This window comes from Fusarium mangiferae (assembly GCF_900044065.1).
Source record: "Fusarium mangiferae strain MRC7560 genome assembly, contig: FMAN_scaffold013, whole genome shotgun sequence".
Taxonomy (NCBI): Eukaryota; Fungi; Ascomycota; class Sordariomycetes; order Hypocreales; family Nectriaceae; genus Fusarium; species Fusarium mangiferae.
The window spans coordinates 620,285-646,110 of record NW_024573933.1 but is presented as its reverse complement, the minus strand read 5'-3'; the positions used below and the strand labels follow the sequence as shown (position 1 = coordinate 646,110).

The window sequence follows — 25,826 nt, the reverse complement described above, 5'->3', positions numbered from 1 at the left end:
CCTTACAGCATCATATTTGGAGACCTTTAGAGATTGAGAAAGAATATTGCTAGAAGAGTAGATTCATCCCATTAACTTCAATTCTCATTACAGAACCCCCATTGAAGAACCTAGGTATTGGGTCTTGCAGAGTACTAAGCCAGCAGCTCTTGTTACACCTCAGGACAGGGGTAAGTAACTGCGGCCCCGCTACAAGGGTTCCTGAGCCTCTAAAAAGTCCCCTGACCGCCCGGCAGAAACCATCCCAAACAACCGTCATCATCCTTGATTTGTTTTTTACGACGATCAACAACACGCTCGTTGGAACCCTTTTTTACATCACCGTAATTTTTCATATCTTTGTCTCTTTGATACGGCAATGGTTTTGACATTATGCCACGCCTGCGAGGGACCAGATATTTGACCTGCTTTTATTGCGGGAAGAGGTCTAATACAAAATATGACGGCATCACACGCCAGTTTCTATGCCTATCATGCGATGCGACAAACTACCTCGATGAAGTATGAACGCCCTTTCGATATTGTGTCGCAGTTAATAACGAAGACTAGAATGGAGAGATTACGGATCCTCCAGTAGCCACCGAGCGTGAAGCCCCCGCAACCCAATACGCTGTTCCTCGACATTCGCCTCCATCCTCCCCAAAAGATAGTATCTTTTGCGCAACATGTCTGAAGAATCAGCGACTATTTACGTCATCTCTGGCGCAGTATCTACCTGACGATACGAACCATCCCGATTACCCCGAGCTCGAGCGAAATTACTACAGATTCCGAAAGGGGTTGGAGGAACGATATCCCCAAGTTTGTGACGAATGCGCCGAGAGAGTTGATGGCCAGATTCGACGGGCGGGATATACGGCCAAGACGGATCATCTTCGACGGATGATGGAAAAGAGCAGAGGGAGAAAGATTTCACCTGAAAAGAAGGGCGCTCTGGATTGGGTTGATAGCCTAGGCAAGGGGCTATGGTGGGGAGGATTGGTGATGCAGATGCTGTGGCATCTGAGAGCAATCACTCTTGCTTTGGAACACCAAGATGTGGGAATGTACGACCCGGACGACAGGAGCTGGTCGACGCTGGCTGTGAAGGGTCTGGGCTTGGCTGTGGCACTTCTTCCTCCAGCGGATACTCTCATCAACAGCGCGGTTGTTGCGAGCATACTATCGGCATGGTGGAATCCTCAATTTGTGCAGGTTAGCAGAGGATTCACAAGACACCTCCTGGGCTTTACACAATGGTATGCTTTTCAGGGGTTGATTGTCTTCTTCCGCATCCTATTCCGCCGCGTGTTGGAGATGGATGGAGGACAGGCTCAATCGCGGAACACCAAACTTAGCGCGCACTTGGTTATGTCAGTTGTTATGGTCATGGTAAGTTTGGCGGAGAAACCGCGCCTCTAAGAAGCTGTGCTAATCTGTTCAGATATATTCTGCCGCAAAAAGGTCTATCAAAGTAGATACCACGCCCCTTTTTGGCACCTCCAACACAACGTTTTCGCCACTGAAGCAACCTAGGATTACTCGAGAGAAGAGAGAGGAACCAAAAACCTTCTCGGAACTGTTGAATGAAGCCTTAGACTCTCCTACAGGAACACCTCAGCCAGATCGGTTCAATCCGTCACCTATCAGGACATTTTCACCACAGCCACTCCCCCCGGGCAATTCCTATAAGGCCCCAGGAAGCACTCGTACCCAATTCAACGCTCTAAACATCACGCCTCGAAAGACACAAGACGTTGGATATTCGGACGAGATGGATTGGACACCAACCGAATCTCAGACTCAATCTCAGTCGCCATACCGAGCTTTCCAAAATACGCCCTCCTCCAATGGACCCCGGAAATCCTTTGGAGAGGCACCTGTGAGCGCTGAGACAAGCCCTTTCTGGTACAAGGTCCCTCCTGCGCCGACGAACCCATCCCAGCGTATACGAAACCCTCCTAACGCGCCGATTATCAGAACCAAGCCGGCACAGCAAGAGAGTATTTTCTTCCGAGGCGCGGCTAAGAAGAGGGATGAGAATGAAGATGATGAACGTGAAGTCTCTTTCAAGCCGCCCAGTTTCTTTGCGCCTGAACGCAGTAATGACGAGGCTAATGGGTTGGCTGACCTCTTGAGTCAGAGCTTTACTTTGGGAAAGGAACAAAGTTATCCAGATGAACATTCAGGAGGCTCCACACACAGAAGGGGTTCAGACACTCTGGTGTCTCCTGGTACACCTCAGTTCGCCAACCTTGGTGTTGAATTCACTGCTCTGGCTGTGATGCTCGTTTTCTGGGGTCTCACAGTAGCAGTTTCTATGCCTTTTGGACGCGAAGTCCAGCTTGCATTATTATCTGCGGTAGGCATCATTGCATTGCGAGAGACAGGCGAAACAAGCCGGCAAACAAGGCTCCCTACGACAGCGACATACATCAGTTCTGCGCTGAATGTAGTCGAGCTGGCAGCGGTTTGCTGGCTTGCACTGGAGGTTTTTCAGGAGAACGAAGGCGCTGGAAAGTACGGAATTGGGCTATTGACGACAATGCTTGGGCATCAGGTTTGGAGTACTATGAATTGAGTTTTATGCATAGATAGAGAGGGCGTCTTACGTTGCTTGGGAATATCATGTGCGGCGTTGGATGAGAAACGAAGTATTTTATGAATATGGTGACTGGTTGGAATAAGGTACCAGATGAGGCATGTCGAGATATCAATGAAACTATTGACACGCAAAGCTGCTTGTGTGACACATCATAATGAGCATGATTCGATATGCAGTATGACTTGTATTCTTGGTTCCGCTTCAGGGATGTGTGAATCCTCAACACTGTCCTATATACTATTTCTCTGTTATCTGATCTTAGGTCTAACCCTCAAAAGGGGTCTCATACGGCCTCTCCGCCTGTGGTGTGATGCGAGCAAGATGTCGTCGCTGGCCAGAGTGCCAGTCAAGAATAGCAGTATGCTGAACCGATCTGTTATCCCAGACAACAACAGTCTTTTCCTGCCATCTCACACGAGCGTGGAAATCAGCGCCCCACGCGATGTGCTCATACAGGAAGTTGAGAATGGCATCAGACTCTTCCTTCTTGAGACCGACAATGCTTCGTGTGACTTGTAACCATTAGTTTGTTTCTCCAAGTCGTGCACAAGGTAACTTACACTGAGGGTTGACAAAGAGCGACTTCTCCCCGGTAACAGGGTGTGTTCGCACAATAGGATGCTCATTGACAACGGGTTCACGTCTCTTGATACTTCCCTTCTTCACACTAGCATTGACCTGCTCAATCCCAGAATGCGTCGCCTTAAGTCCATGCAACAACTTCTGAAACGTCGGCGACAATCTATTATACGCCTCAACAGTATTCGCAAAGAGTGTATCACCGCCAGTATCAGGGTTATCAAGGACATAAAGAAACGTCGTCCCGGGCGGCTGCTGCTCATACGTAATATCCGAATGCCACGCCACAGAGCTCACACGCGTCTTGAAGAACTCCTCGTACGACTTATCACCCGCACTTCTATGCACGAGATGGATCTCGGGATGGCCTTCTGGCGAGCCTGAAGTAGGGTGGATGTGATGACGGCCGAAGTAACCGCCGAACTTGAGGGCTTCAGAAATGGGGAGGTCGGCGAAGTCTTGGTTGCGGAAGGCGACGACTTTGCGCTCTGCGACGTAGCGGGCTAGTTCGTCTTTGCCGGCGTCGGAGAGACTGCTCAGTTGGGCACCCTCGATCTCAGTGCCGATTGTGGGGGTGAGATGGGAGATCTTTGTGGTGGGCTTGAGAAGGTTGGGGAATGTTGGGTCTGCGTCTTTGCCGTGTTCGTAGTGCTCGAAGGGCTCGAGGGGAGGGTAGACTTGGTCTTTGTTCCATGTTGGGAGATAGTTTGGGTACTGAGATGTTCGTGTTAGTGTATGGTTGATATGTGAGTGACGAAGCGATATACCTTTGCGGCAGCGTGGCCGTCGATGCCCTTCTCTTCGGCTTCGCGACGGTAGGCGACGGGGGATAACTCTTTGTAAACGCCCTCGACGTGGCCGGGGTAGAGCTTTACTTTCTGAGCATCGACTGTAGGAGCCTGAGTCTCAACAGCTGAGGGAGCCATCTTGAAGAGTTACTATCAAATATTGTATAAGTCTTTGATACGGGATTAACGTCAAATGTGCAGTTCACCTGGAACTCTACGACCTTTATATACCACTCCCTCCTCATCTGACAAATCCCATTCCCATCACACTCTCAATGAGGGGAAGTATGCATCCGCAATACAGAACTCGCAATGACGAGCAGTAAGTGTCAACCATTGTCATCATCCAAAGACATCGCGCAAGCATCGCATCTATTGCGTTGATCAACGAGACACGAATCAAATCACGCAAAGGCCGAGAGGGACGAAGAGTGTAACATTGCAATGTAGAGTAACTTGGCGATCCGTGAGTATTTATCACGGCGTTATAGCATGGTATTGCGCAATGTCGGATCTCGTGGTTGAGGCCTCGAGGGTGGTGGTGAGTTGGCGCAATTCCTGGGGATGGGTCACGCAATATGCCTATCAATCGGGGTTATCGAGAGGGAGAGTCGACGTCTCGGATATCGGCAATAACTCTTTAGAATTACGAGACATCTATAGAATGAGTTTTGTTGGTATTGTAAGTCTTTGTGGCTCAAAATTTGAGAGTTGCAATTGTCTCAAATATCTCTATCGTCGGGAAATGGCTATATAATAGTTGACCCCAGCAACTCGACTTCAGCCATCGTCCAAATGCCCCGTAACACTTCCAACTGCCGAACAACGCCAAGTCCGAAGATTTCTCCATAAGAAGCGTAAATATTCCCATTTCACGGCGTCTCGGTCGGACCTCTCAGCGATTGGTCCTTATCGCGAGCACGTCATGCCTCTATTCTCATGAGATAGGACAAACCTCCGAACTCGACCATGGCTAGTTCCAGAGCACCCCATCTCTCGTACCAATTGTAAGCTTAAATCTCTTGACTTATCGAGAGGTTTTTATTGGCTCTTTGACCGTGGCTAATGGTCTAGATCGAACCCCCAGGTTTAAGAGAAGCTGTTGTAGCTTGATCGCTTGTCCATGTTGGTTCAGCATCCCAGCGTCGTAGTTGACCTGGAGGCGTCGGTTAACCCTGAATCGGCTGGTCATGCCCAGAAAACACTCGTTCGCCGAGCCCTGAGGTGATTTGCGTAGTCCATCGCGACATTGATAACCCCCGTGTCTTCTCGTAGAGGCATCCCAAGCAGCATGGGGGCGAATACTGTAAATTTTTAGATCAATACCTTAAAAATTTAGTCTCGGTAGGGAAACTGCCAGCCTTTATAAGTCCAGCCCTGCACCACACATCATATCATGTTCGACATCTCCGCGGCCTTCACTCTTATTCTCTTTCTCCGAGGACTTACTTGCTCTCAGTTGCTACTAGTTCCTTCAGCTGTTACTAGTGTTCCTCGCTAAGATCCAAAATGGCTGCCGTTGGAGACTCCAAAGGGGTCATCGGTAAGACTGACTCTGAGGACCGTCGCTTTGACAGCGGCGATGAGACTGCCAATTCGTCACTTGAGCATCCCTTCTCGGATCCAGAGGTTGCGGATCGTTGGAGGAAGGTGTACGAGAACGCTCAATACGAGAATCGACATCGGTTTGATCCGAGTTTCACTTGGACTGCTCAGGAGGAGAAGAAGCTGGTTAGAAAGGTACTTTGCTCTGCAAGAGGACTTATACTGAAGCCACTATATGGCCTTCTGGAAGTCATTTGACTAACATGCACTTGTCTCTAGATCGACTTCCGCATCTGTCTCTGGGCATGGGTCATGTTCCTGTCCCTAGACTTTCACCGACGAAACATCAACCGTGCTATTTCCGACAACATGGTAAGTTAATTCTCCGATGCATCTGGGGTGAAAACTTGACTAATAGCTTCTTTTAGTTGCCCGAAGTAGGCATGAACACTAACGATTTCAACTATGGCCAAACTGTAGGTCCACCCCTGCTCAGCTCGGTACTTCAACTGACCATTTAGATCTTTCTCGTATCCTTCCTCTCAGCTGAGCTTCCCAGTGGCTTGATTAGCAAGAAACTCGGTGCTGATAGATGGATCCCGTTCCTCATCTGCAGTTGGTCACTTGTTGCGGGATCTCAAGCTGCGCTGCACAGTAGGGGTGCCTACTTTGCTATCAAGGCACTCTTGGGTCTTTTGATGGGTGGATTCATTCCGTAAGTCATTCACATCCTGAAATGAGAATAAAGACTGACAGAAACAGTGATATTGTCCTTTGGCTCACTTACTTCTACAAGTCCAATGAGCTGCCAATCAGACTGGCTTTCTTCTGGACTGCCCTGAGCACCAGTAACATTCTGGGATCTCTTCTCGCAGCTGGTATCCTTCAGATGCGTGGTGTTTTGGGCTGGGGAGGTTGGCGATGGCTGTAAGTACTAAGACTTGTCAACTTTAGAATCTCAAGCTTACATAGCTCTAGATTCCTCCTTGAAGCTATTGGCACTTTTATCATCGGTCTCTTCTCTTGGGTTCTCATGCCTCCTGGTCCCTGCCAGACAAAGAGTTGGTTCCGTGGCAAGAATGGTTGGTTCAATGAACGTGAAGAGTACATCATGGTGAACCGACTTCTTCGCGATGACCCTAGCAAGGGTGATATGAACAACAGGTACGCTACCTCCGAGGTATCGACTATGCTCATGAACTAACAAAATCAATAGAGAGGCTGTGAATCTCCCGAAGCTCTGGAAAGCCGTCAAGGACTGGGAGCAGTGGCCGCTCTACATCATCGGTCTCATGGTGTATATCCCTCCCGCTCCCTTCAACACCTATCTCTCTTTCATTCTGCGCCAAATCGGCTTCTCCGTCTTTGAAGCCAACCTCCTCGCTATTCCATCTCAGTTCCTCTATGCTGTCAACCTACTTATCATCACCTGGCTCTCCGAGCGCGTGCAGGAGCGAGGCATGCTGTCATCCCTCTCAAACATTTGGATCTTCCCATGGGTTCTCGCCCTCGTCGTTCTTCCTGGCGACATATCCCCCTGGGTTCGATACGCTCTCATCACAGGTCTTTTGAGTTACCCCTACTGCCATGCTATTCTCGTCGGTTGGAACGCCAAGAACAGTAATAGTGTACGTACGAGAGCTATTAGTGCTGCTTTGTACAATATGTTCGTGCAGACTGGTAACATTGCTGCATCCAACATCTTCCGTGAAGACGACCAGCCTCTGTACAGGCGAGGCAACAGGGTCATCCTTGGCATCACGTCTGCCAACATTGTCTTGTTTTATATCGTCAAGGCGTTCTATATCTGGAGGAACAAAGTCCGCGATGCGAGATGGAATGCTTTGACAAAGGAGCAGCAGCAGGACTACATTCTGAACACAACGGATGAGGGCCAGCAGCGTTTGGACTTTAGATTTGCTCACTAGACAATGCATTGTTTTTGTGGTGTCTTGGAGTAGATTCCAAGAAGAGGTATCTCTGATTGAAGCTCAATAGATTGATCACAACTACTGGAGTACATCCAATCCTCACGTTCTGTTCTCTTCTCTTCTAAATCTTAGCCTGTCTGATCCTAAGCTTAGGGTAAATTATGCCTAAGCTTAGAAAACATGGATAAATCTTAGGACACTATGATCATAAGGTATGCCTAAACTTAGGCTAGCTTAGATCTCGAGCCATAGCCCACTCATTGATTACTTTTTGCCGTGGTCGGTAACGTTGCCTGCTGTAGCAGGCATGGCGGGTTATGAATATCGCATGCTTCCTTTACTGAAATGCCAGCACTAAAGTGCCCTTGCGCCTGGGTAAAGCACGCTTTCCGTGATATATTTGTAGAGTGCGACTCGAGTGTGATATGTTGTGGGTTGATGCATCGTCTCCAATTGCACAGGTGTGAGACCTCAGTCTCGCATGTAAGGAGGCGTTGCAGGTCGTTTCTGGTATGGTGGACCAGGATGTAGAACGCTTTACGCTGCGCACGAGGCGCAGTATCCCGAAAAATTGAGAAGTTGATTTCGTACATGGAAAACAAAGCCCAGGTCTGTCTTTTGTCGGCATGTAACATTATCTGCATAAGTTGGGTCAGGTTAGCCGATGGAAATACCTGGGATAACCTAGAGAAGCAATTCCCATTTTCAAAAACTGGTTGGATTCGTCTTAGGTATGACTGTTGAGTTGTACTGAATTTATGAAGGAACTGAGCATATGCTCGGTCCACCTTTCGGTGGAATTCTGCAGGTGAATTATTATAGAATTCCTGAAGCAACCGGCAAAGCTGGTTTCTTGTGCGCATTGTTCCAAACTGGACGGCAGGAATAGGTCGTGTTCGGTAGGGGAATAGCGGGAGGGCCATTGGGAAGAGGAAGCGTGTTGGAAAGAGGAAGTGTGCTGGGCAGAGGATCACCTTCGAGTTCAACTGGATCTAAACCGTCAGTGAAATGGGCTTGAGGTTGCTGATATCAATGGTCATACCTTGCTCATCGTCGTCGATGATAATGGGATTGAACCACATGCCCCTCGTCATCTTGTCTGCCATCTCGATGATGGATGATGATGGAGGGGAAAAGAAAGAAAACATTATAATATGACTGGGAAAGTCTGTTCTTTGGGGATCTACCTTAGTACTAAGCCTGTAGTCAAGTCTCCTTCTACTCATCCTTCGGAAACCTGAGGGGCCTGATCAATTGCATCATAATCCTCCCATCTGAGAGTGCGAGCCTCCTCTGCAGAAATAATCTGCGCCCATTTATGCCTATTGGTCGTAGTAAGCCGCTTCCATGACTGACCCAAATGGATCAGCTTGTCTTCGATGGCATGAACTGAGAGGAAGCCCTCTGGGAGTGTCAGGGCTCGCTTATACAGAGGTGAGTCTAGCGAATGTTCTCCAACCCTGTGGTATCATAAACTTTGCCGTGTCTTGTGCAAGTATACGGGCGTCATCCATGTTATTGAAGATGGACATATTGCTGATGGAGGTCAAGTAGAACGCCATAGCAGTTGAGTTAGGATAAGGGATGAAAAGCGGCAGGTCGATGGATCTAATAAGAGATTTGCTAATGCCTGCCATGCGGGCAGCTTCCGAAACGGGCAGAGACTCCGACACTCTGTTTCGAAGAATCGAGGTCGATCGGAATAGGTTTATCGTTGAACTTCTTGGAAGTGCTAGAGGCGCTTCCGCTGCGGCCAGCGTGTGCAGCTCGAAGAACGGAGTCGATTGAGCTAGGCGCCAGTTCCGGGGATTGCTCGCCTATGATCATGTCTAGACCTGTAGTCAGTCCTTTAGTCCCACCCATCGCAGGCAAAGGTCGTGGGGTGGTCGGAATGCCGTCTCGGGTTCGATCGGCGGGTTCTTCGAATTGTGCCAGATCTTCATCTGATTCCAGATCGACTAACTGAGTAGCCCTTCGCTTGCGGGCAGTCAGAAACACGGTCAGGTCGATTGGAATCGGGGTGTCGTCAAATCTGGGTGTGCCTCTGACACTTCCGCTGCCACCAGAGTTTGCAGCCCGAATAACAGAATCGATCAAGTTGGCTGCCGAGTCTAGATCTTCCTCAGCTACGAGTATGTTGAGGTTGAATATATCATATGGATGTGAGAGGGCATTCTCTGCAGCGCCAATCGCATCCAGGGCACCTTGCCTGTACATTTCCTTTATAGTCCGCAATTGCGTCCTCGGCGGGAGCAAACTGACCACTTGAGTTCCGTGGGGTGCGTCTTGGGAGCACCATGGTTTCTGGGCTAGCTTCAGACCTTGGGGATGGTGGCTCAGATGTATTGGACGTCGCTTGACGGAAATGCTAGGGGGCATGGAGGTAAATGAGGCCTGAATCAGCTTGAGATTGTCGCGACGAACCGCCTGGCGGTGGGGTTGAATAGTATATGCCCGGCGAAGGCGTTCGACGTGCCACCGCATGGATTACAGCCGTCTCGAATAGCTTGTTCCCTGTATGATTGATGAAGTTCGGGGTACCGTGCTAGCCACCTATAGTATCTGTGAACCTTATGGCTATTTATCAGTTGATCCTCCCGGCCATATAGTTGTAAGGCGCGGAGATAGCCCTCATATGATATAGTTCCGCCCGGCTTTGATAGTGGCTCTGAGAATAGACGGCGGTATTCGATATCTTTACTTTGGTGGCTATTCGAGCACGGGATGAATCTTATGCTTGACATTGATGAAGAGGAGTGATGATGCAACGCTTGTTGCAGAAATATGAATGACGAGTACTAACATCGGAGAATGACACGGCACAAGGAAGGACACGAGAACGAGCTCGCGTATAAGTGCGAGAATATTTATTTGTGAGAGGGAGGTGACGATTGAATGCAGCCTTAATGTAAAAGATGCTCTTGAAGGAGCGTAGTGAGACTTTTGACGGGATGGTTTTGAGGTTGAAGAGAGGAGTGAGGTTCGAAGAGGGCGAGGAGATATTCCTGCAGTTGATGAAGCACTTCCTGCACCATGCAGGAAATAAATGGGTCAAGTCAATGTGAGTTGCTCGGTCGTTGTGGAAACAACGAGACAAACCCGCTGTGATTGAAGTCTCGAGTTGTTTGGTTATGGTAGGGTTAGTTGCGTGTCAGTGACAGATGAGCTGCCACTGCACGACAGTGCCAAGCTCAAATAGCCAACCAGACCGAAATCGGGTGACAAACCTCACCAGATCTCTTTAATTAGATATCAGAGGTTTGTCTGTGCGGAGGCTTTATGCTGGAGTAAAGATCTAATAGTATTAAAGAGAGTCTAAGAATATATCTAACAGTAGACCCGCACCACCTTGGATACCAAAACACTCCATTACATCAAGTCCAAACTCATTCCAAACATAAAACATTAAACATTTCTCTCGTTGAGAATCGTAAGTCGTTCATAAGAACAGTTATGTGCGTCGTGCCATCGTGTACTGTCCCAGTTCCAACACCCCTTTCATCACCTTGTCAATCTGAGTTTTGAGCTTAGAAGAGAGAGCCGATGAACTCCTTGGCACGCTTGTAAGCGCCATAGGAGCCGTACTTCTTGTAGTTGTAAGATCCTGCGAGTGTCAGTTGAGTGTTGTTGCAAGGTAAAGGGAGTTGACTCACCATAGTTGGTATACTTCTTGGGGTATGAGCCGTACTTGGAGTAAGTCTCGGGCTCAGCTTCAGCCTCAGGAGCAGCCTCAGGCTCGGCTTCGCGCTTGTAAGATCCGTAAGATGAGTACTTCTTGTAGTTGTAGCTTCCTGGGGTCTAGTCAGTATGAGCATCTTCGGGGTAAAGGACATAGCTCACCGTAATTTGTGTACTTCTTAGGAGCAGGCTTGGGCTTGGGCTTAGGCTTAGGCTTTGCGCCGTAGCTTCCATAGCTTGGGTAAGATGGGAGGTTTTCACCGGCGCCCTTGTAATCTCCATAGGTAGTATATCCAGGAGCGGCTTCAGCTTCAGGGGCAGCTTCGGGGGCAGCTTCAGGAGCAGCCTCAGGCTCAGCCTCACGCTTGTAAGAGCCGTAGGAGCCGTATTTCTTATAGTTGTAGCTTCCTGGAAGAGTGTCAGTGTGTAAACTGAAGCTTGCTTGAGGACTACTCACCATAGTTGGTATATTTCTTAGGAGCGGGAGCAGGTTTAGGCTTGGGCTTGGGCTTTGCACCATAGCTTCCGTAGCTAGGATAAGAGGGAAGGTTTTCACCTGCTCCCTTGTAATCTCCATAGGTGGTATATCCTGGTGCAGCTTCAGCTTCGGGGGCAGCTTCAGCAACCGGGGCTGCCAAGGCACCCGCAGCGAGAGTGAGAAGTGTAACAGCGGTGAACTTCATTTTGATGTCTGAAGAAGGACAGAAAGATGGTAGAGTGAAGGAGCAGAGAAGAGGGTGGGTGCTGGGTAGTTAAGGCTGAAGAGAAGGGTGAGAAGGGTGGTGAGGAAACACTGCAGCTCAGGATGGGAGCTCCTACTTTATGGACAAGGATGGACGCCTCTTGGATGTACAGAAAAGTATCCCATGATCATCTTGATCAAGAAACCTTAGCTTGCAGAAGCACACTGGAGGCTCTCAACTCCGAAAGTCTACTTCCCAGATCCAGACTCGGTATGCCAAGCGAAAGTCGACGATGGCGTCGGATCCTACGGCATCAGACAACTCATCCGCCTGCTGAGACTAACACATGCGAAGTCTAAGCTAGAGAGGCAAGACCTCGTATCAGTCTCACAGCTAACTCAAGCTTACAAGTGGAGGGGATCACCATCCGGACGAGGCTCTCCATTGGACCACGCCAAGGCTGAGCACTCATGACTTCCCTCTCACGGTAACGATCGCGCAGTTTCCGAGAAGCTTTGCATCATTGAAGTCCTACCTTAGCTTAGCAATCGTGATGCCTCGTTAGCTTGACCGATATTCAGCGTGGCTGGCTGCAGAGATACCCGGGAAAGCTACTCTCGTGTAAGCCTCGTGGAGCTCTAGAACGAAGCTTGCAGCCAGCAGAATTTCCCTATCTGGGCGAAAGCAGCCACGATCTGGGCAACTAGCACGATGATCAAGGTGTGTTAGTGAGCGGAGCTAATGCACGTTGGATAAGAGTCTAGAGACGGGCATTGTAAGTCTCCAAGACATTCTGCACTGTAAATAGCACAAGAAAGTTTATATGTCGTGTCAGACGTGCATAAGATCCCTCTTCGGGTGGCCCTTTTGGGATTGATGATGTAGTTGATGGACGGAAATGTCTTGGATTGATCTAAACCCTTGCTATACGATATGATCTACCCGTCCCAATTGCTAATCATGGGGTTCGATGTCGTCAATTAAAAAAAAAAAAAAGAAGAACTTCGGCAGTACGGACTAGAAGCGATGTACTTCGTATTGCCAAACCACCAAGACAAACGTTCTGCCCAACCCCCCGCAAGCCTCGTTCCCATCACGTCTTAGTAGCTAGCGATTACAACCTTAACTACCAAAGCCATCTTTTTTAAAAAGAAAAAAAAAAAGAAGTGCAGCCAAAATATTACAGTAGCAATTGTGGCTTTCTGCAGGGAGCATTGTTGGTCAGATTCAACCTCAGCCTCACGGTTGTGGGAAGTTAAATCGCCCTCCAAGGCGAGATGCTTCCAACAGTTTTTCCTGATCCCGTCTGGTCACGGAGAGCGAACTTCTCTGGTCTTGGTACATTAGCGCGATACCAAGTCGGATGCGGAGGCGGGATCCAGCCCTGCCTAAACACATCTCAGCCTTTCTTCACGAGGTGCGCTATGTCGATGTAGGTATGATCGCTTCTTGTCTGGGTCTCGGTGATTGGTGCCCGCCTCGTTTCTCGTGTAAGTCGGTACTATCGTGTACTGCTATCTCACTTCTGCGTATCTCACTGCTTAGACTAGCTCCAAAGCCTCTCTTCCGATGCCCATGTCTAGAACCTTTTGTGAGGGCTGTGATAACCACGGATTGCCTCATCTGGAGCATGAGAGTTTGCTAGACTGCGCCGGCTGAATCGGCAGTGTGCATTGAGTTGGCACTATGGGTGTCAGCCGCTCAATATCGTCATGTTAAGGGTCTCGAGAGTTCCCGTTCTAATTTTATCAGAACCTCGAGAGCTTTGGGTTATTTCCTTCTTCTCATTTCTGACTCTGTTCTTGTCTTACTCAGATTCATCTCACCTTTAAACACAACTCGTTCATCAATTATTCTCTCTTCTATTGTTCACACCTCTCAATTGTTGCAAACATGGCTCCCAAGCAAGAACAAGAATCTGCACTCTTGAACCCTCTCGTCGATGGTCAAGATACAGACGAAGACTCAGAATCCTACCATTATGTCCCTCCTCGAAGACGGCGATGCTCTGCATGCAGATGCGTCGGATGGATCTTCACTCTTCTCTCAATCATCTTTATCTCAGCACTCACTGGTGCTTGGATCTCAATGGCATATCTCAATATTGACCAGACATGTGCTGCACACACAACATCATGGTGTAAGTCCTCGACTCAATGACGCCGCCTAGAACCATCAATTGACCTCTCAATTACAGCACCGGTTCTCAAGGACGTTTCGATAAAATACCACGAACAACCATTTGACGGAAACTTTATGGAAGAGAATGACTTCCGCAAGAATGGCTCTGCTAAAGTCGACGAAGCATGGGAATCACTTGGTGTTGACTGTATGTATTCACCTCTTGGCCAGCCTTGCAAAGTATTTGACTAACACTGTTAAGATCGACCTGGTGTCATCTCGTATGAAGACGGCATTGCCAGCGGTCTCACTGATGCCCATGTCCAAGTTAGTCCTGAGCATGGCGGCGGTTTCATCGTCAATGTTGAGGGCATGCATCACCTTCACTGTCTGGTATGAATTCAATGGCAAAAGTAAAGGGAACAATGGCTAACTTGTTCACAGAATCTTGTCCGCAAGTCTCTCTACTTCAATTACGACCACTATAAGGCCCTGGGTGGACATGCCTTCAAGAACGACGGCGAAGTCTTCCGCCTACACGTCAGTAAGTCACACTGTCACTCTCCTCAATACCTTTCAAAACTGACCTCTACAGCGCACTGCCTTGACACAATTCGCCAAGTTCTCATGTGCAACGTTGATACCGGTGTTCTTGGACAAGTCTGGTACGACAGGAAGAACCCCAGCGCGTTCCCCGACTTCAACACCAAGCACACTTGCAAGAACTACGAAGATATCAAGAAGTGGTCAGAGAAGCTTCAGGTTAGTATCTCCTGACTTAATTCTTGACCAGAATGCTGATGAACCTTGATGCAGGCTCCTCCTCCTGGTACACTGCCCCCAGACTTCCTCGCCAACCCACACCCAGAGCATGTTCTTGAGTTCACACCATAATGACATACATTCCCTCAATGATATAAGATTCACGACTTCTAAAGACGATAATGCGATTTCAGTAATGTTTCTTCTTGGGTTACATGTAGATAGATATCTGGCATACACACCAAGCAGGCTCCAACGCCATCAATATTATAATACCCTCCTTTCATACATATGCTCAGGCATCTCTCTGTAAAATCTCTCAAGAAACTCTCACTGTCGCTTTCCACGTTTGAACATACCAGCCTTGTCATGTCAGCCTCAAGATCAAGTGGCTTCCTGGCTGCCCGGTCAGCATGTCTCACTTCGTATAGGGCTGTAGACTTAACACATTCTTCATTCGGATTAAAGTGTGAACATGGGGAATCTCAGCCGCACGAAAGAAATGCGCTTATAGAGATGCATATTTTAGGAAACGGCTAATCCAGCCGCCCAGCCGTTTGGCCGGAAACGGTTCATCGAGGTGGTGGCAGTCAGCATTCCAGTCCAAGGTCAACATCGTCACGATACAACAGACTTCACGTAAATGAGCTAAAAATTACGGGATTTTCTTGATATTGGTGTGGCAGAGCGTGCTAAACGAGTGACCTTGTAGCTTCCTCCAGACCAAAAGAGAGTGTATCAGATATGTATCTGCGCTAGGTCAAATCATATTCCTTCGTATCATCCTAGGGCGCAATTAAGCCTTGACCTCAGCCTGAAGACGGTGGAAGCCACCAGAGGCAGCGACATCCTTCTGAAGCTGAGCAATACGCTTCTGGTCTCCAGTAGGGTCACTAGACTCTCCAGAGAGAGTCCACTCGAGGTACGAGTTGGTGTAGTTGGGCTCAAAGCTCTCATCAAGAACACCAAGACGCTTGCCGTACTTGGTGACCTTCTCCCAGTCACGCTTGACGTTCTTGAGATCCTTGCTGAAGTAGGCAAAGCTGCGCTCAAAGATCTTGCGGTTGAGCGCGGTACCCATGACGGGCTTGAAGTCGACGTACTCGGCCCAGGCCTTCTCGGGCTCGGCGAGGACAAAGTCGGTGGCCTTCTTCACGGCGTGGAGGAACGAGCGGACCTTCTCAGGGTTCTCGGCGAGGAACTTCTCGTTGCCGATGTAGAGGATGGTGCAGAAGCAGCAGCAGCCAAGCTCAGCGAGTTCATCGATGCGAAGCATCTGGACATCGTCCTTGGAACGGCCCTGGGCAGAGAGCCACTCCTCGAGCTCAACCATCTGGACGTTCTCCAGACCGATACCGGCGTCGATCTCGCCCTTGATGATGGCCTTGGAGACGTTCATACCACAACGCACGGCGGTATAGTCATCAGGAGTCATGCCATAGTGCGAGGTGAGTTCGTCGATCTGGATCTTGCCAAATTCACCGACATAGCCGATGCGCTTGCCCTTGAGGGTGCGGAAGTCGGTGGTGATGCCAGAGTCCTTGAGGTAGACGACGCCAGTGAATGGCTCGTCGAGAAGACTACCGATGGACTGGACGGGGAAGTTTCGGGCCTTGGCAGCCAGAGTGTGAATCATGGCCTTGAATCCAAGGTCGACCTTGCCAGTACCAATGATCTCAGTGACATCCTGGGCGGTCATCAGCATCTTGATCGTCATTCACCATAGAACAAACACTTACACTAGGATCGTTGGGCTCAAGAAGAGCAACCTTGATTCCCTCCTCCTTAAAGTAGCCCTTGGCCTGAGCTAGGTACAGCGGCGCGTGGTAAGGCGTAGCGTGCCTAACAACAGTCAACACAAGTTCATTCTCTAAAGCAAGTCAGTTGTACCAGTTGGTGAGGAAAGTGATCTTATCAGTCGACATGATGAAAGATCAAGTGGTATACTGCTAGGGTTAGTTTCCCGGTCACCCGGAGCAAAGGGGGGGATGTCAAGAAGCATGTCCTTTCGCTGGTATTATCCAGATCAAGTTCGCCGGTATTTCTCAGATCAACTGCCCTGCTCTGCCCGTCCTCACGCACGATGCACAGTCATCACCATTAAAGGTGGGTGAGATGTATCGTGAGATGAGGGGAGGCACAGAGCATAGAGGCAGTTGAACACCCGGATGCGTTCTTTTAAACGTTACCTTGATACGTGGTAATAATTGCGAAGAGAGCCATTGCTCCTTGGTCGTGCGTTGTCACATCGTACCGAAAGTTATGTGAGTGGTGCTTGAAACAAAGTTACTGATTGAGACAAGACAATTGTCAGATAATTGAGTTGAAGAACAAGAGTTGAGAAAGTGAGAGGATGTGTCTTGATATATGAATGCCTCAACAACCCCTCAGCGGGGTTGATGCATCCTACACGACCTCAACGTCATGGTAATGTGGGCATTTGTACGGAAATAAAGGTCTTATTGGCTATCGGTTATCAATAGTGAGTAGTAATGTAACAACAAATGGCTCAGTTTTGGTGATAGAGGCCTCGAGAGCGCTTCACGGCTCGGCTTAACATTTCAAGTCGTGGGGCGTCTTGCAGTAGGGTCAACTCTATGCAGATTGTCAACATGATATGACAACAGGTCATGTTACGTTCAGAATTACGTTCACCCATGAAGCCTGAAGAAACTGATTGAGAAAAGAACCATGAAATGAATCATTTCACAAATTGAGCCGCTCGTTATTCACATCATGATATTGAAAATGTCGCGGCAAGGCTTCAGTTCAGGGTAGGCCCACAACTTCAATCTCACGACACTTTTGCTCGATCGTGATACAATTAGACCGAGACCGGAAGCTCGGTTCGACCAACAACAAGTTGCATATGTACCAAGATATCGGCTAGAGAACTGCCAATAGCTTCACAGATGATCTGACGATACTTTGGGATATGTGCCCGCTTCACAGAACCTGTCATTTCGATAGCATGATGCTCATTATAGCCGCCGGCAAATTCGGTGTGCTTCGAAGAAACTGCCGTTTACTACACGGCTCAGGAGATACTTGCCGATGGATGATTGAGGAAAGTACTTCGGCAAAACATGTTTCCGGGTTAGAAATGTCGATTTGATTTCGCATGTGAAACAGTTGTGATGAGCTTCTTTCAACATGCGTCCGTTGAATGTCTTGGGCACATGCTCCATTGAGGAGACAAGGAGCTGCATGACAATGACTGAGCAGTAGCATTGAGCAATTTGAGCATATCAACTGACAACAGCACACATAACAACAAGGAGAAAAGGTTCTCGGATTCAATTCACGCGAAATATTCATTTCCTATGACCAACCCCCATTGGCCCTCTTCAAAGCTTGCAGCTCCGTGCCCTCGGCCGGGCGCCCGCATGTTCCACTGCCGTCGACAGGGCTGAAGTGCCTCACACAAAATTCTCAAGACACAAGGAATTCTAGATGCAATAGCTTGTCGCAAACCCCGTCTCCCTAATTGGCTCGGGGATCTAGACCCGGAGCTGGGGCAGAGCTCTCCCCTGAGAACGAGCTGAGACCGTGGGATCTCGGTGTCCCAAATAGGAAACACAAGGATCCCAATATCGCGGGTTGCTTGGCCCGTTGCATCTTCGGTGTCGAAAAGCGTAGGTCTTCACGTGGGACCTTGTCCTATCGTTTTGACGCCCAACATGTTTGAGACAGATCTGAGGTCGATTGCTCCTAAAATAGGCGACCGAGATGTGCGTCTCTCACCGAGAGCTGTATGTACGTAAGAAAGTTCCTGCAAAAGCTTCATCCCGCGCGGTGTAAGACATTTGGATTTGACTTAGACTTCCCCGGACAGGGAAGAGCCTGGTATACTGAGGCCTGCTTCGATCTAGGATGATGCCGTATCCGTGTCAGTTTATTGATACGGGCACACGAGCACTTTCCAGTCTTTGAACCTTGGATGCGACGCGAAACATTAACATTTCAAGCTGTTCACGGACCATGAGTTAAAGTTACGCCCAGGCCAAATGATAAAATGATTGGTGGTTGGGAGTATCTGCAAACGACATGTCGCGTGTAAGCGGGCGATGCACATTCGACGGCAGCATGCCATTGAATAATCTCAAAGCATCCAGATATAGAAGCAAAGTGAAGAATGTAATGACTACGCCTATTAGGTGAGGCTGATATTGAGGCTGGAGTGAGACGAAACCAGTCTCGTAAGCAGCGATGACGTCGATCAGATGTTCAAATGGTGCGTTGCAGGAGAGGAAAACCCCGTGACGGTCGGGAATAGCGGACGATGGAGATATGAATTGGTAATATCCACGGAGTCTGGAGCATAAGATCGGATTTGAATCTTGCGATATTCCGTTACTAAGACAAGAAAAAACAAGAACTATTTGACGCCGGTATCATAAGAGCGACGCCGGGAGATATCCGATACAGCCGTAATTACGGCCGGGTCGGTGGTTCGGTCGAGTCCGACCGTCATGCTTCCGCCACTTACAACCAGACCATTTCAGACCATTTCAGTTCAGCTCACAGCTAGAAAATATTTTAAATTTTTGTGTGCAAACCACGAAAGCTTATGAGGCCCTACCAAAATGTAACTCAATAAACTCTGAAGCAAAAGATGTCAGGTACTATTAGGATATTTGTATCAAAATCATGCACATTTGCAAAGCAGGGCAAAAAAGAAGAATGCGATGATGCAGAATGGATCATCATTTCAGGGACTGGTTGTACATGCACAAGGGCCCCCCGACTGTGCCGAATCCGCCAAGCTACGATGATGATCACTGTGGCGGCAATGGCTCAGGGCTGGCTTGGTACAAGTGTTGAGCATGGGTGACAAAATAAGTCACTCAGTCTCTCATTGGAGGGCCAAGTTCTACCAAAAACAGCTCTGACTTAAGCTGCGCATCATTGGTTGCACTCCGTGGGGAAACCCAAAAGCTACAGGTTGACGTTTGTCTCTTTGAGACGTCTGGATGTTGGTTTCAAGACGTTTCATGAGGTGAAGATCTGAATCTTAGGTGCGGTATGCATATTGAACACTATGTATACGTATACGTATTTGTGCTACGTGGAGGTTTAACCTCGAGCATGACAGATCGACGCCGTGTCTCACCCGCGCCTTGTGCCACGCCTCCAAATACTGACATCACTTGGAGACAACCACGCACAACACAGTTTCTTTTTATAATATCGCAAAGTTTCAAAACACAGCGCGTCTTTGGTCCAGGTAAATCACAAGCCAGAAAATGCTGCGTTGTCGTTTATTACCCCTCAATAGGTGATGCGTCGCTCAAGCGATCAACACACCAACCTAGTTTTTAGCTGGATCAAACGAGCACCGGCGCGTTCAGATCCAAGGTGAGCGGCGGTCTGTGTTTAAAAAGGGTCCAAGATACTACAAGCTTATTGGTTTCCCATATGAGCTTCTGCTAAAAAAAAACATCCACTCGTTTACAACAGCAGCACACCATTTACTGATCTACAGCAGAAATGTGCCTTGCGCGGTAGCCCACGAATATCATTACATTTTGAGGCAGGAAACTCTAACTTGATCTTCGTTACTCCAGACTTGCGCTGCGTGGATGATCCTGGGGTAAAACAGACAAAGAAAGAAAGAGGCGACATGTTTGCGTATTGATTGTTGTATAACGCATAAAATAATGAAGGCGGTTGACGTTACTTGATGCTGTCATCATATTTCGAGCTGTTGCTGTCGCGTCTGGAGATGCGCCCCGACCAGGGGATACCTTGCACAAAGGACGTGCGTCTCCGTCATCGTCATCCCCAAAAGAGAGTGAGATTGGTCGAGAGAGAGCGCGGCTTGGAGACACCATGTGGCTCGAGGGCTTCGAGGTGCGCGACTGGAGGGTTCTAGGCCTCTTGTGTACATACAGCCTATTTCCACGATGGCTTTGCTGCTTTTTCCATTTGAGCATGCGGCATCAAATGCAGCATCGTGATGGGGGACGTGGGATGTCTAAACCTTAGGACGAAAGCTACGTGCCGACGGCCGAGAAAACAGCCCGCCTCGGCAAATCACCCAAACTTCAGTGCTAGGTGCATATCCGTATAAACTTTTGCATTAAAACAACCGAGAGAAACATTAGAGAGAGCCACAAAAGAAGCATGCCATGTGCGATGACATGACAGAGTTGGATAGAGTTTCTGGTAACGCGGGGAGACTGAACAACCTTGAAACGCAAACGTGTTGAGTGTGAGAAAACATATGCATGCTGTGGTCCATGGAGATTGATACATATGCGATATTCATTCACTTCGAGACTCGTGCAGCCTACGTCTGCGGTGTAACCAAGACCCGGGTTTGGTTTAGTCGTTTGAGTGGGAAAATGTCTCTGATCAGAGGATGATCTTTGAGTTGTCACGACTAGTCGATTGTTAATCAATGGATCTTGGAACAACTGTACAGTCAGCTAGCTAGTCAAGACAAGACAGGTCAGTGTAGGTAGGTATCTCCGAGCGGACTTTTCACTCTCGCTTCCATCTCAGTGAGTGCCAGTGGAGTTTAGTTTGTGATGGAGGCTCCAGAGCCCTGAACTCGCTGCTCCGTGTCTGGTCGCGGGCTACGATAAATTACCCCCGACACACCTAGCCCTCTTAGCTCAGCCGATAGAGTTTCCCCTTAGGGTATAGTCCGTACCAAGAGAGCCAATCACACATATCGTCATCGTCCCAGAGTCTTTTCTTACACCCCCATAAACTTTGGTCGTTATTCTGTCGCCCCCATCTCGGCCAGGTCACTCCTACTTAACCATCATCACCACCACCAGATTTTTCCCACTGACAATCCTTGCTTACTGTCGTGTGTTGGTCAACTACGGTCACTCCTCGCCCTTTTTCGCTTTCTCAGCAGTGAGAGAAGCCAGTCCTCTCCGCTCCGCCCGGGCAGCAGATTACAGTAATCCCAGTCCCAGTCCCAGTCACAGTCACAGTCCCTGGCATCGTCGGGATTTTACTGCATATCCATCCGTTGGTGGACCCTTGTTCGAGACAAGACAAGAACCCACGACAGCCTTGCCTTGTCTTTCAAAGCAAGCCCGGCATCTTTTTTTGTCTCTCTCGTCTCGCCCCATTCTTCCTTTCATCACCACCAACCTTTCTCCTTCTCCTTGACCGAGCTCCTGTCAAAGACCCAAGCTAAATTATCTGGAGACTGGGACCTGCTTCAGAGCAAGGATTCACCCCCCACGCTTGAATACTTGATCTCGTGCCTCCCACCCAGACTCGAATGAAGTTGCTTGTTCAGCTCATCGTCGCCAAAATGAATTCCACAATCTTGTAGCCGATACTTGCAACGCGCGAGCACTTGCAACTACTACATAGGTTGCATATTCCACCTACCGTTGCAACTTCAATCTTTCGACTTTAAAAGTCCATCCCGCCTTCAAAGATCAAACCGCCTTCCCCCACGACAACTTCACTCTTCATCCTACCTACCACCTACTTCATCCGATCTATCAGCCATCTACATCACGGTTACTATCACAGCGACATCACCAAGTCATCCGAAATAGTCCTAGAGGATCAGAGCAAGACTGTATGACCCTAGACAATATGACTTCGAAACGCAGTTCACGACTCTTCGTGGACGAGCCCACGCATACCAAAGAAGGCCAACAAACACCCAACGCCACACAATTCCGTTCGAGACAGGGCTCTCGAAGCTCCACAAGAGAAGAGACGATGCAGGAAGTAGAGGAAGCCCTCTTCAATGGCCGCGATGCCACAAATATCAGCCGATCTGGGAGCCTTTCTGCCGTCAATATGGAAGCATCCCTATCAACCTCTTCAAGAACTAGTAATTCGAGTGGTAAGTTGCACTAGATCACCTAGTCCTAGTGAACTATCTCTAACCGAACTTAAGCCTCCTCAACATCGGCATATCAATCACAGTCAACCGACTACACAGCGCCTTTCAATGGCCGACCTCACAATTTTGGCGTTGTCATTCCAGGCTTTTACCGAAGTAGCTTTCCTAGGTCTCACGATTTCGAGTACCTCAAGGGTCTGGGCCTCAAGACCATTGTGTTAGTGCCTCCATTATGATGCGTTTTTGGCATCGCCGCTAACCTGTTGTAGCACGCTTGTCAAGAAGGATGAACTTGATCAAGATCTCGAGACATTCGTCCAGCGTGAAGGTATTCGACAAGTCGTCTTCAACATGAAAGGCACCAAGAAGGAAGCCATTCCTCTGAGCACAATGAAGGCTATCCTCAGTATCGTCCTCGACAAGTCAAATTACCCTCTGTTGATTCACTGCAATCACGGAAAGCACCGAACTGGATGCGTTGTCGGAGTTGTCCGAAAGATCGCCGGCTGGGACGCCGAGAGCGTCGTGGCAGAGTACAAGAGCTACGCTGAGCCAAAGGCCCGTGAATGCGATGTCAACTATCTTGATGACTTCCAGGTCTCGAGTTTGGGAATTTCGAATCCCATTCCCAGCATGATAAAAGACGTCTACAAAAATCGCAGTCGGTTTCAACCTCGCACATTTTTTCGAGCCGTCTTCCTCTCAGCCTTCGTCTTGCTGTTGTTCTTCATGTCAGGATCAAAACTCAGCACAGCGACAAGACCTGACCATCTGCTTCTCTGACCATGGCCAGTCGGCGACGGCCGATACTGACATCCTGATGAAACTTTGACCATCTCATCCTCCGAAAAGCTCAATCGAACACGAAAAAGCTCTTTTCACAAACTACACATGTACAACCAATACTTTTCCTTTTACTTATGACAACCTCGATTCGGCAGACACCGACGACGATGTGTCCGAGCCACCAAGAGAAGGATTTCATATTTACCACTCGAAAACCAGATGTGTCGAGGTTTTTTCTATTCATGACTTACTATGCATTTGACGGCAAGGGCCGTATGGGTTTTGGGAGACGAATCAAGGGCTGAGAATGTCTTCCAGACTGGCGTTTTATTCTAAAGAAATGGAGAGGCACTGAATGCTAGACTTTGGGCTGGAGATTTCCCTTTTTCAACAGAGGTACGAGTTTGCCTGTTGATGTGATAGGAGAAGCAAAAGGCGCATTGGAATACAGGGTTTGAACTGTATTAATAGATACCTACTGATGATACCTGGATAGCAGGGCGTTGGGTAAAATAGCAGAAGAAAAAGTGCTATCATTTATGACTTCCAACACGTGCGATGCTGACACTGCTCCCATGATTAGAGTCTAGCTTGAGTTTATGTCTCGGGCTAAAAATTGAGGTATCACTCACCGTAAAGTTAGAGAAAGCCTAAGTTGTCTTTCTCAATTCCTATGTGCGATGGCAAAGCATCGCATTCCCTTCAATATATATCGTTCTGACTCATATGATCCTTTGGACAGCATGACTAACACAGGGTAGGATTGGGGCTGGTGATGCTATATTTGGGTGTCGCTGCAACCTGGGTCAGCCACAGCAGCAACATGGGAATTGACTCAATTACCACTCCAGCTTATAAAAGGAGCATTCTGCATGTTCTAGATGATGGGCTCATCATGTATGCCAGGGTTGCTTTGGTTTATGTAAATCTGCCTCGCCGTCTCGTATTGCAACCAATTGTTGGTGGTAAGCTCGTTCCTGATGCCTGTCGACATTCGGGAACGAGCTTATGATCTGACCTTGTCTTGAAGCATTGCAACTTCATGACCGGCAGTTTCTACTATGAGAAGATGTTGCGCAGTAATTTGCTTTGTCTCAGATATATGGGAGATGACTTATGAGTCACGACGAAGGGTTACAGCATTATGAGGTTTGTTGGCGCTAGTTTGTTATCCTGGCCATGTGAAATTGATAGACAGATGTTCATTTTCGTGACGCATATACATCTTGATTCATAACCAACACACCCAACTGCCGGACCAACGGCTCCTATAATCCATTCCGCGCTGACATCCAACAAACATATCGTACAACACCTATCATACAGCCAACACAACTCAAAGCCTAGTTCCCCCATCGGTTCCTGTCCACTCTGGCCTTCTCGTCCTTCTCAAAATCACCATTGGCATAGACCCAACCGCCAGCAACGCAGTTCGCGGCCCCCAATCCAATAGCCGTGCCACGCACGACCCCTCGGACCGAGAACCGTCCACGGAAAGGCTGACGTCGTCGCAGAGCCAACAGCACGTACAGTCCCGACCAGGCAGCGGTTAAGCCAGCACTGCCGGTGGGATAGCCGGACAGGTTGAGGTAGGACGAGAACAGCAGCGGAGGTGTGAAGATGAAGAGGGGCAGGGATGGGGGCCGCGCGTGAAGAGCGGTGATGAGGGTTGCTAGGAGAGATGGAGGGAGAGATGCAGCTGGGTTTTTCAATGTTAGTCTATAACTTGTTTTCCTGAGTCACAAGAGCATTTGCACTGATACTGGGAAATATGAATGGTAAGGTTCAGTGAGCGAGTGAGTGACTTACTGCCCCAATCGTTGAGATAGTCGAAAACAGACTTTGATTTAACCGCCGTCACTGGATCTTCATTCGCCATTTTTGCGAATTATATGCAAGTGAGAAATGCAACTGTTGCAATTGGCGCTTAGCGATGAGCTTAGAGTCGTGATGCAAAAAGCTTTGGCAGCTCTTTTGCTACCCCGGTCAATTTGTGACGTCGTGCATGATGACTAAGTCATTTCAACTCCAACTTCCAGTTCTACCTAGAACTCAAGGTCACATGTCTCCTCCAACAACACGAACAACACGAGGAGAGTCAGCATGCAATGCAGTGGACAAGTCATCTCCCCCCGTGCATAAACGTTGTTTCCGGTTCGCGATTTCTATTATTATTCTTATTCCCTTTAGCTCTGGGGCCGAAACGTTTCAGTTTGGGCTCTAGCTCTTGCGCTCCGCCACAGTAATAATCACCCGAAACAGGTAGGTCATATCGTACATCATCAGAGACGGAAAAACATTCGATATTCATAGCTTGTGTGCGCCTTGCCATCAGAAGGAATGACAGTCCGTCCAAGCGTTGTGTTCTATGTAAGTGTAATAAACATGAAATTGGGTTGCTAAACAATGCTTCTAACAAAAGAGAGAAAAGAAACGAACAGGATTAAAACGGGGTATAAAGAGAAGTGAAACAAAAAAAAAAGCTTAATCATACACTTTCCGTCATGATGTCGTTAAGATATTCCCGAGTCAGCCTTGCCC

The 25,826-nt window shown here is 48.5% G+C and overlaps 10 protein-coding genes across 10 annotated transcripts; 4 read left to right on the top strand and 6 right to left on the bottom strand.

Moving 5' to 3' along the window:
* Nucleotides 1-372: 372 nt before the first annotated feature.
* FMAN_00230 (uncharacterized protein) lies at nt 373-2,560 on the top strand (the record flags this gene model as incomplete). The annotated part of the gene is made up of 3 exons (XM_041822055.1): nt 373-501; nt 550-1,371; nt 1,424-2,560. The coding sequence occupies 3 exons, from the start codon at nt 373-375 to the stop codon at nt 2,558-2,560; spliced, it is 2,088 nt and encodes a 695-aa protein (XP_041687774.1).
* A 288-nt stretch (nt 2,561-2,848) lies between these two features.
* On the bottom strand, nt 2,849-4,089 carry FMAN_00229 (uncharacterized protein; the record flags this gene model as incomplete). The annotated part of the gene is made up of 3 exons (XM_041822054.1): nt 2,849-3,096; nt 3,145-3,877; nt 3,931-4,089. 3 exons carry the CDS (start codon nt 4,087-4,089, stop codon nt 2,849-2,851), a joined length of 1,140 nt encoding a protein of 379 aa, XP_041687773.1.
* Nucleotides 4,090-5,460: 1,371 nt separating this feature from the next.
* On the top strand, nt 5,461-7,424 carry FMAN_00228 (uncharacterized protein; the record flags this gene model as incomplete). Its single annotated transcript, XM_041822053.1, has 7 exons — nt 5,461-5,691; nt 5,776-5,868; nt 5,925-5,972; nt 6,018-6,211; nt 6,259-6,423; nt 6,475-6,660; nt 6,713-7,424. 7 exons carry the CDS (start codon nt 5,461-5,463, stop codon nt 7,422-7,424), a joined length of 1,629 nt encoding a protein of 542 aa, XP_041687772.1.
* Nucleotides 7,425-8,243: 819 nt separating this feature from the next.
* Nucleotides 8,244-8,575, bottom strand: FMAN_00227 (uncharacterized protein; the record flags this gene model as incomplete). Its single annotated transcript, XM_041822052.1, has 2 exons — nt 8,244-8,419; nt 8,470-8,575. The coding sequence occupies 2 exons, from the start codon at nt 8,573-8,575 to the stop codon at nt 8,244-8,246; spliced, it is 282 nt and encodes a 93-aa protein (XP_041687771.1).
* Nucleotides 8,576-9,050: 475 nt separating this feature from the next.
* FMAN_00226 (uncharacterized protein) lies at nt 9,051-9,806 on the bottom strand (the record flags this gene model as incomplete). The annotated part of the gene is made up of 1 exon (XM_041822051.1): nt 9,051-9,806. The coding sequence occupies one exon, from the start codon at nt 9,804-9,806 to the stop codon at nt 9,051-9,053; it is 756 nt and encodes a 251-aa protein (XP_041687770.1).
* Nucleotides 9,807-10,954: 1,148 nt separating this feature from the next.
* On the bottom strand, nt 10,955-11,788 carry FMAN_00225 (uncharacterized protein; the record flags this gene model as incomplete). The annotated part of the gene is made up of 4 exons (XM_041822050.1): nt 10,955-11,031; nt 11,081-11,218; nt 11,268-11,513; nt 11,563-11,788. 4 exons carry the CDS (start codon nt 11,786-11,788, stop codon nt 10,955-10,957), a joined length of 687 nt encoding a protein of 228 aa, XP_041687769.1.
* Nucleotides 11,789-13,681: 1,893 nt separating this feature from the next.
* On the top strand, nt 13,682-14,803 carry FMAN_00224 (uncharacterized protein; the record flags this gene model as incomplete). Its single annotated transcript, XM_041822049.1, has 6 exons — nt 13,682-13,928; nt 13,986-14,117; nt 14,172-14,302; nt 14,354-14,453; nt 14,505-14,671; nt 14,726-14,803. The coding sequence occupies 6 exons, from the start codon at nt 13,682-13,684 to the stop codon at nt 14,801-14,803; spliced, it is 855 nt and encodes a 284-aa protein (XP_041687768.1).
* Nucleotides 14,804-15,467: 664 nt separating this feature from the next.
* FMAN_00223 (putative thiamine repressed nmt1 protein) lies at nt 15,468-16,596 on the bottom strand (the record flags this gene model as incomplete). The annotated part of the gene is made up of 3 exons (XM_041822048.1): nt 15,468-16,358; nt 16,411-16,513; nt 16,562-16,596. The coding sequence occupies 3 exons, from the start codon at nt 16,594-16,596 to the stop codon at nt 15,468-15,470; spliced, it is 1,029 nt and encodes a 342-aa protein (XP_041687767.1).
* Nucleotides 16,597-22,243: 5,647 nt separating this feature from the next.
* Nucleotides 22,244-23,282, top strand: FMAN_00222 (uncharacterized protein; the record flags this gene model as incomplete). Its single annotated transcript, XM_041822047.1, has 3 exons — nt 22,244-22,499; nt 22,554-22,716; nt 22,769-23,282. 3 exons carry the CDS (start codon nt 22,244-22,246, stop codon nt 23,280-23,282), a joined length of 933 nt encoding a protein of 310 aa, XP_041687766.1.
* A 1,346-nt stretch (nt 23,283-24,628) lies between these two features.
* Nucleotides 24,629-25,164, bottom strand: FMAN_00221 (uncharacterized protein; the record flags this gene model as incomplete). The annotated part of the gene is made up of 2 exons (XM_041822046.1): nt 24,629-24,984; nt 25,095-25,164. The coding sequence occupies 2 exons, from the start codon at nt 25,162-25,164 to the stop codon at nt 24,629-24,631; spliced, it is 426 nt and encodes a 141-aa protein (XP_041687765.1).
* Nucleotides 25,165-25,826: the final 662 nt, after the last annotated feature.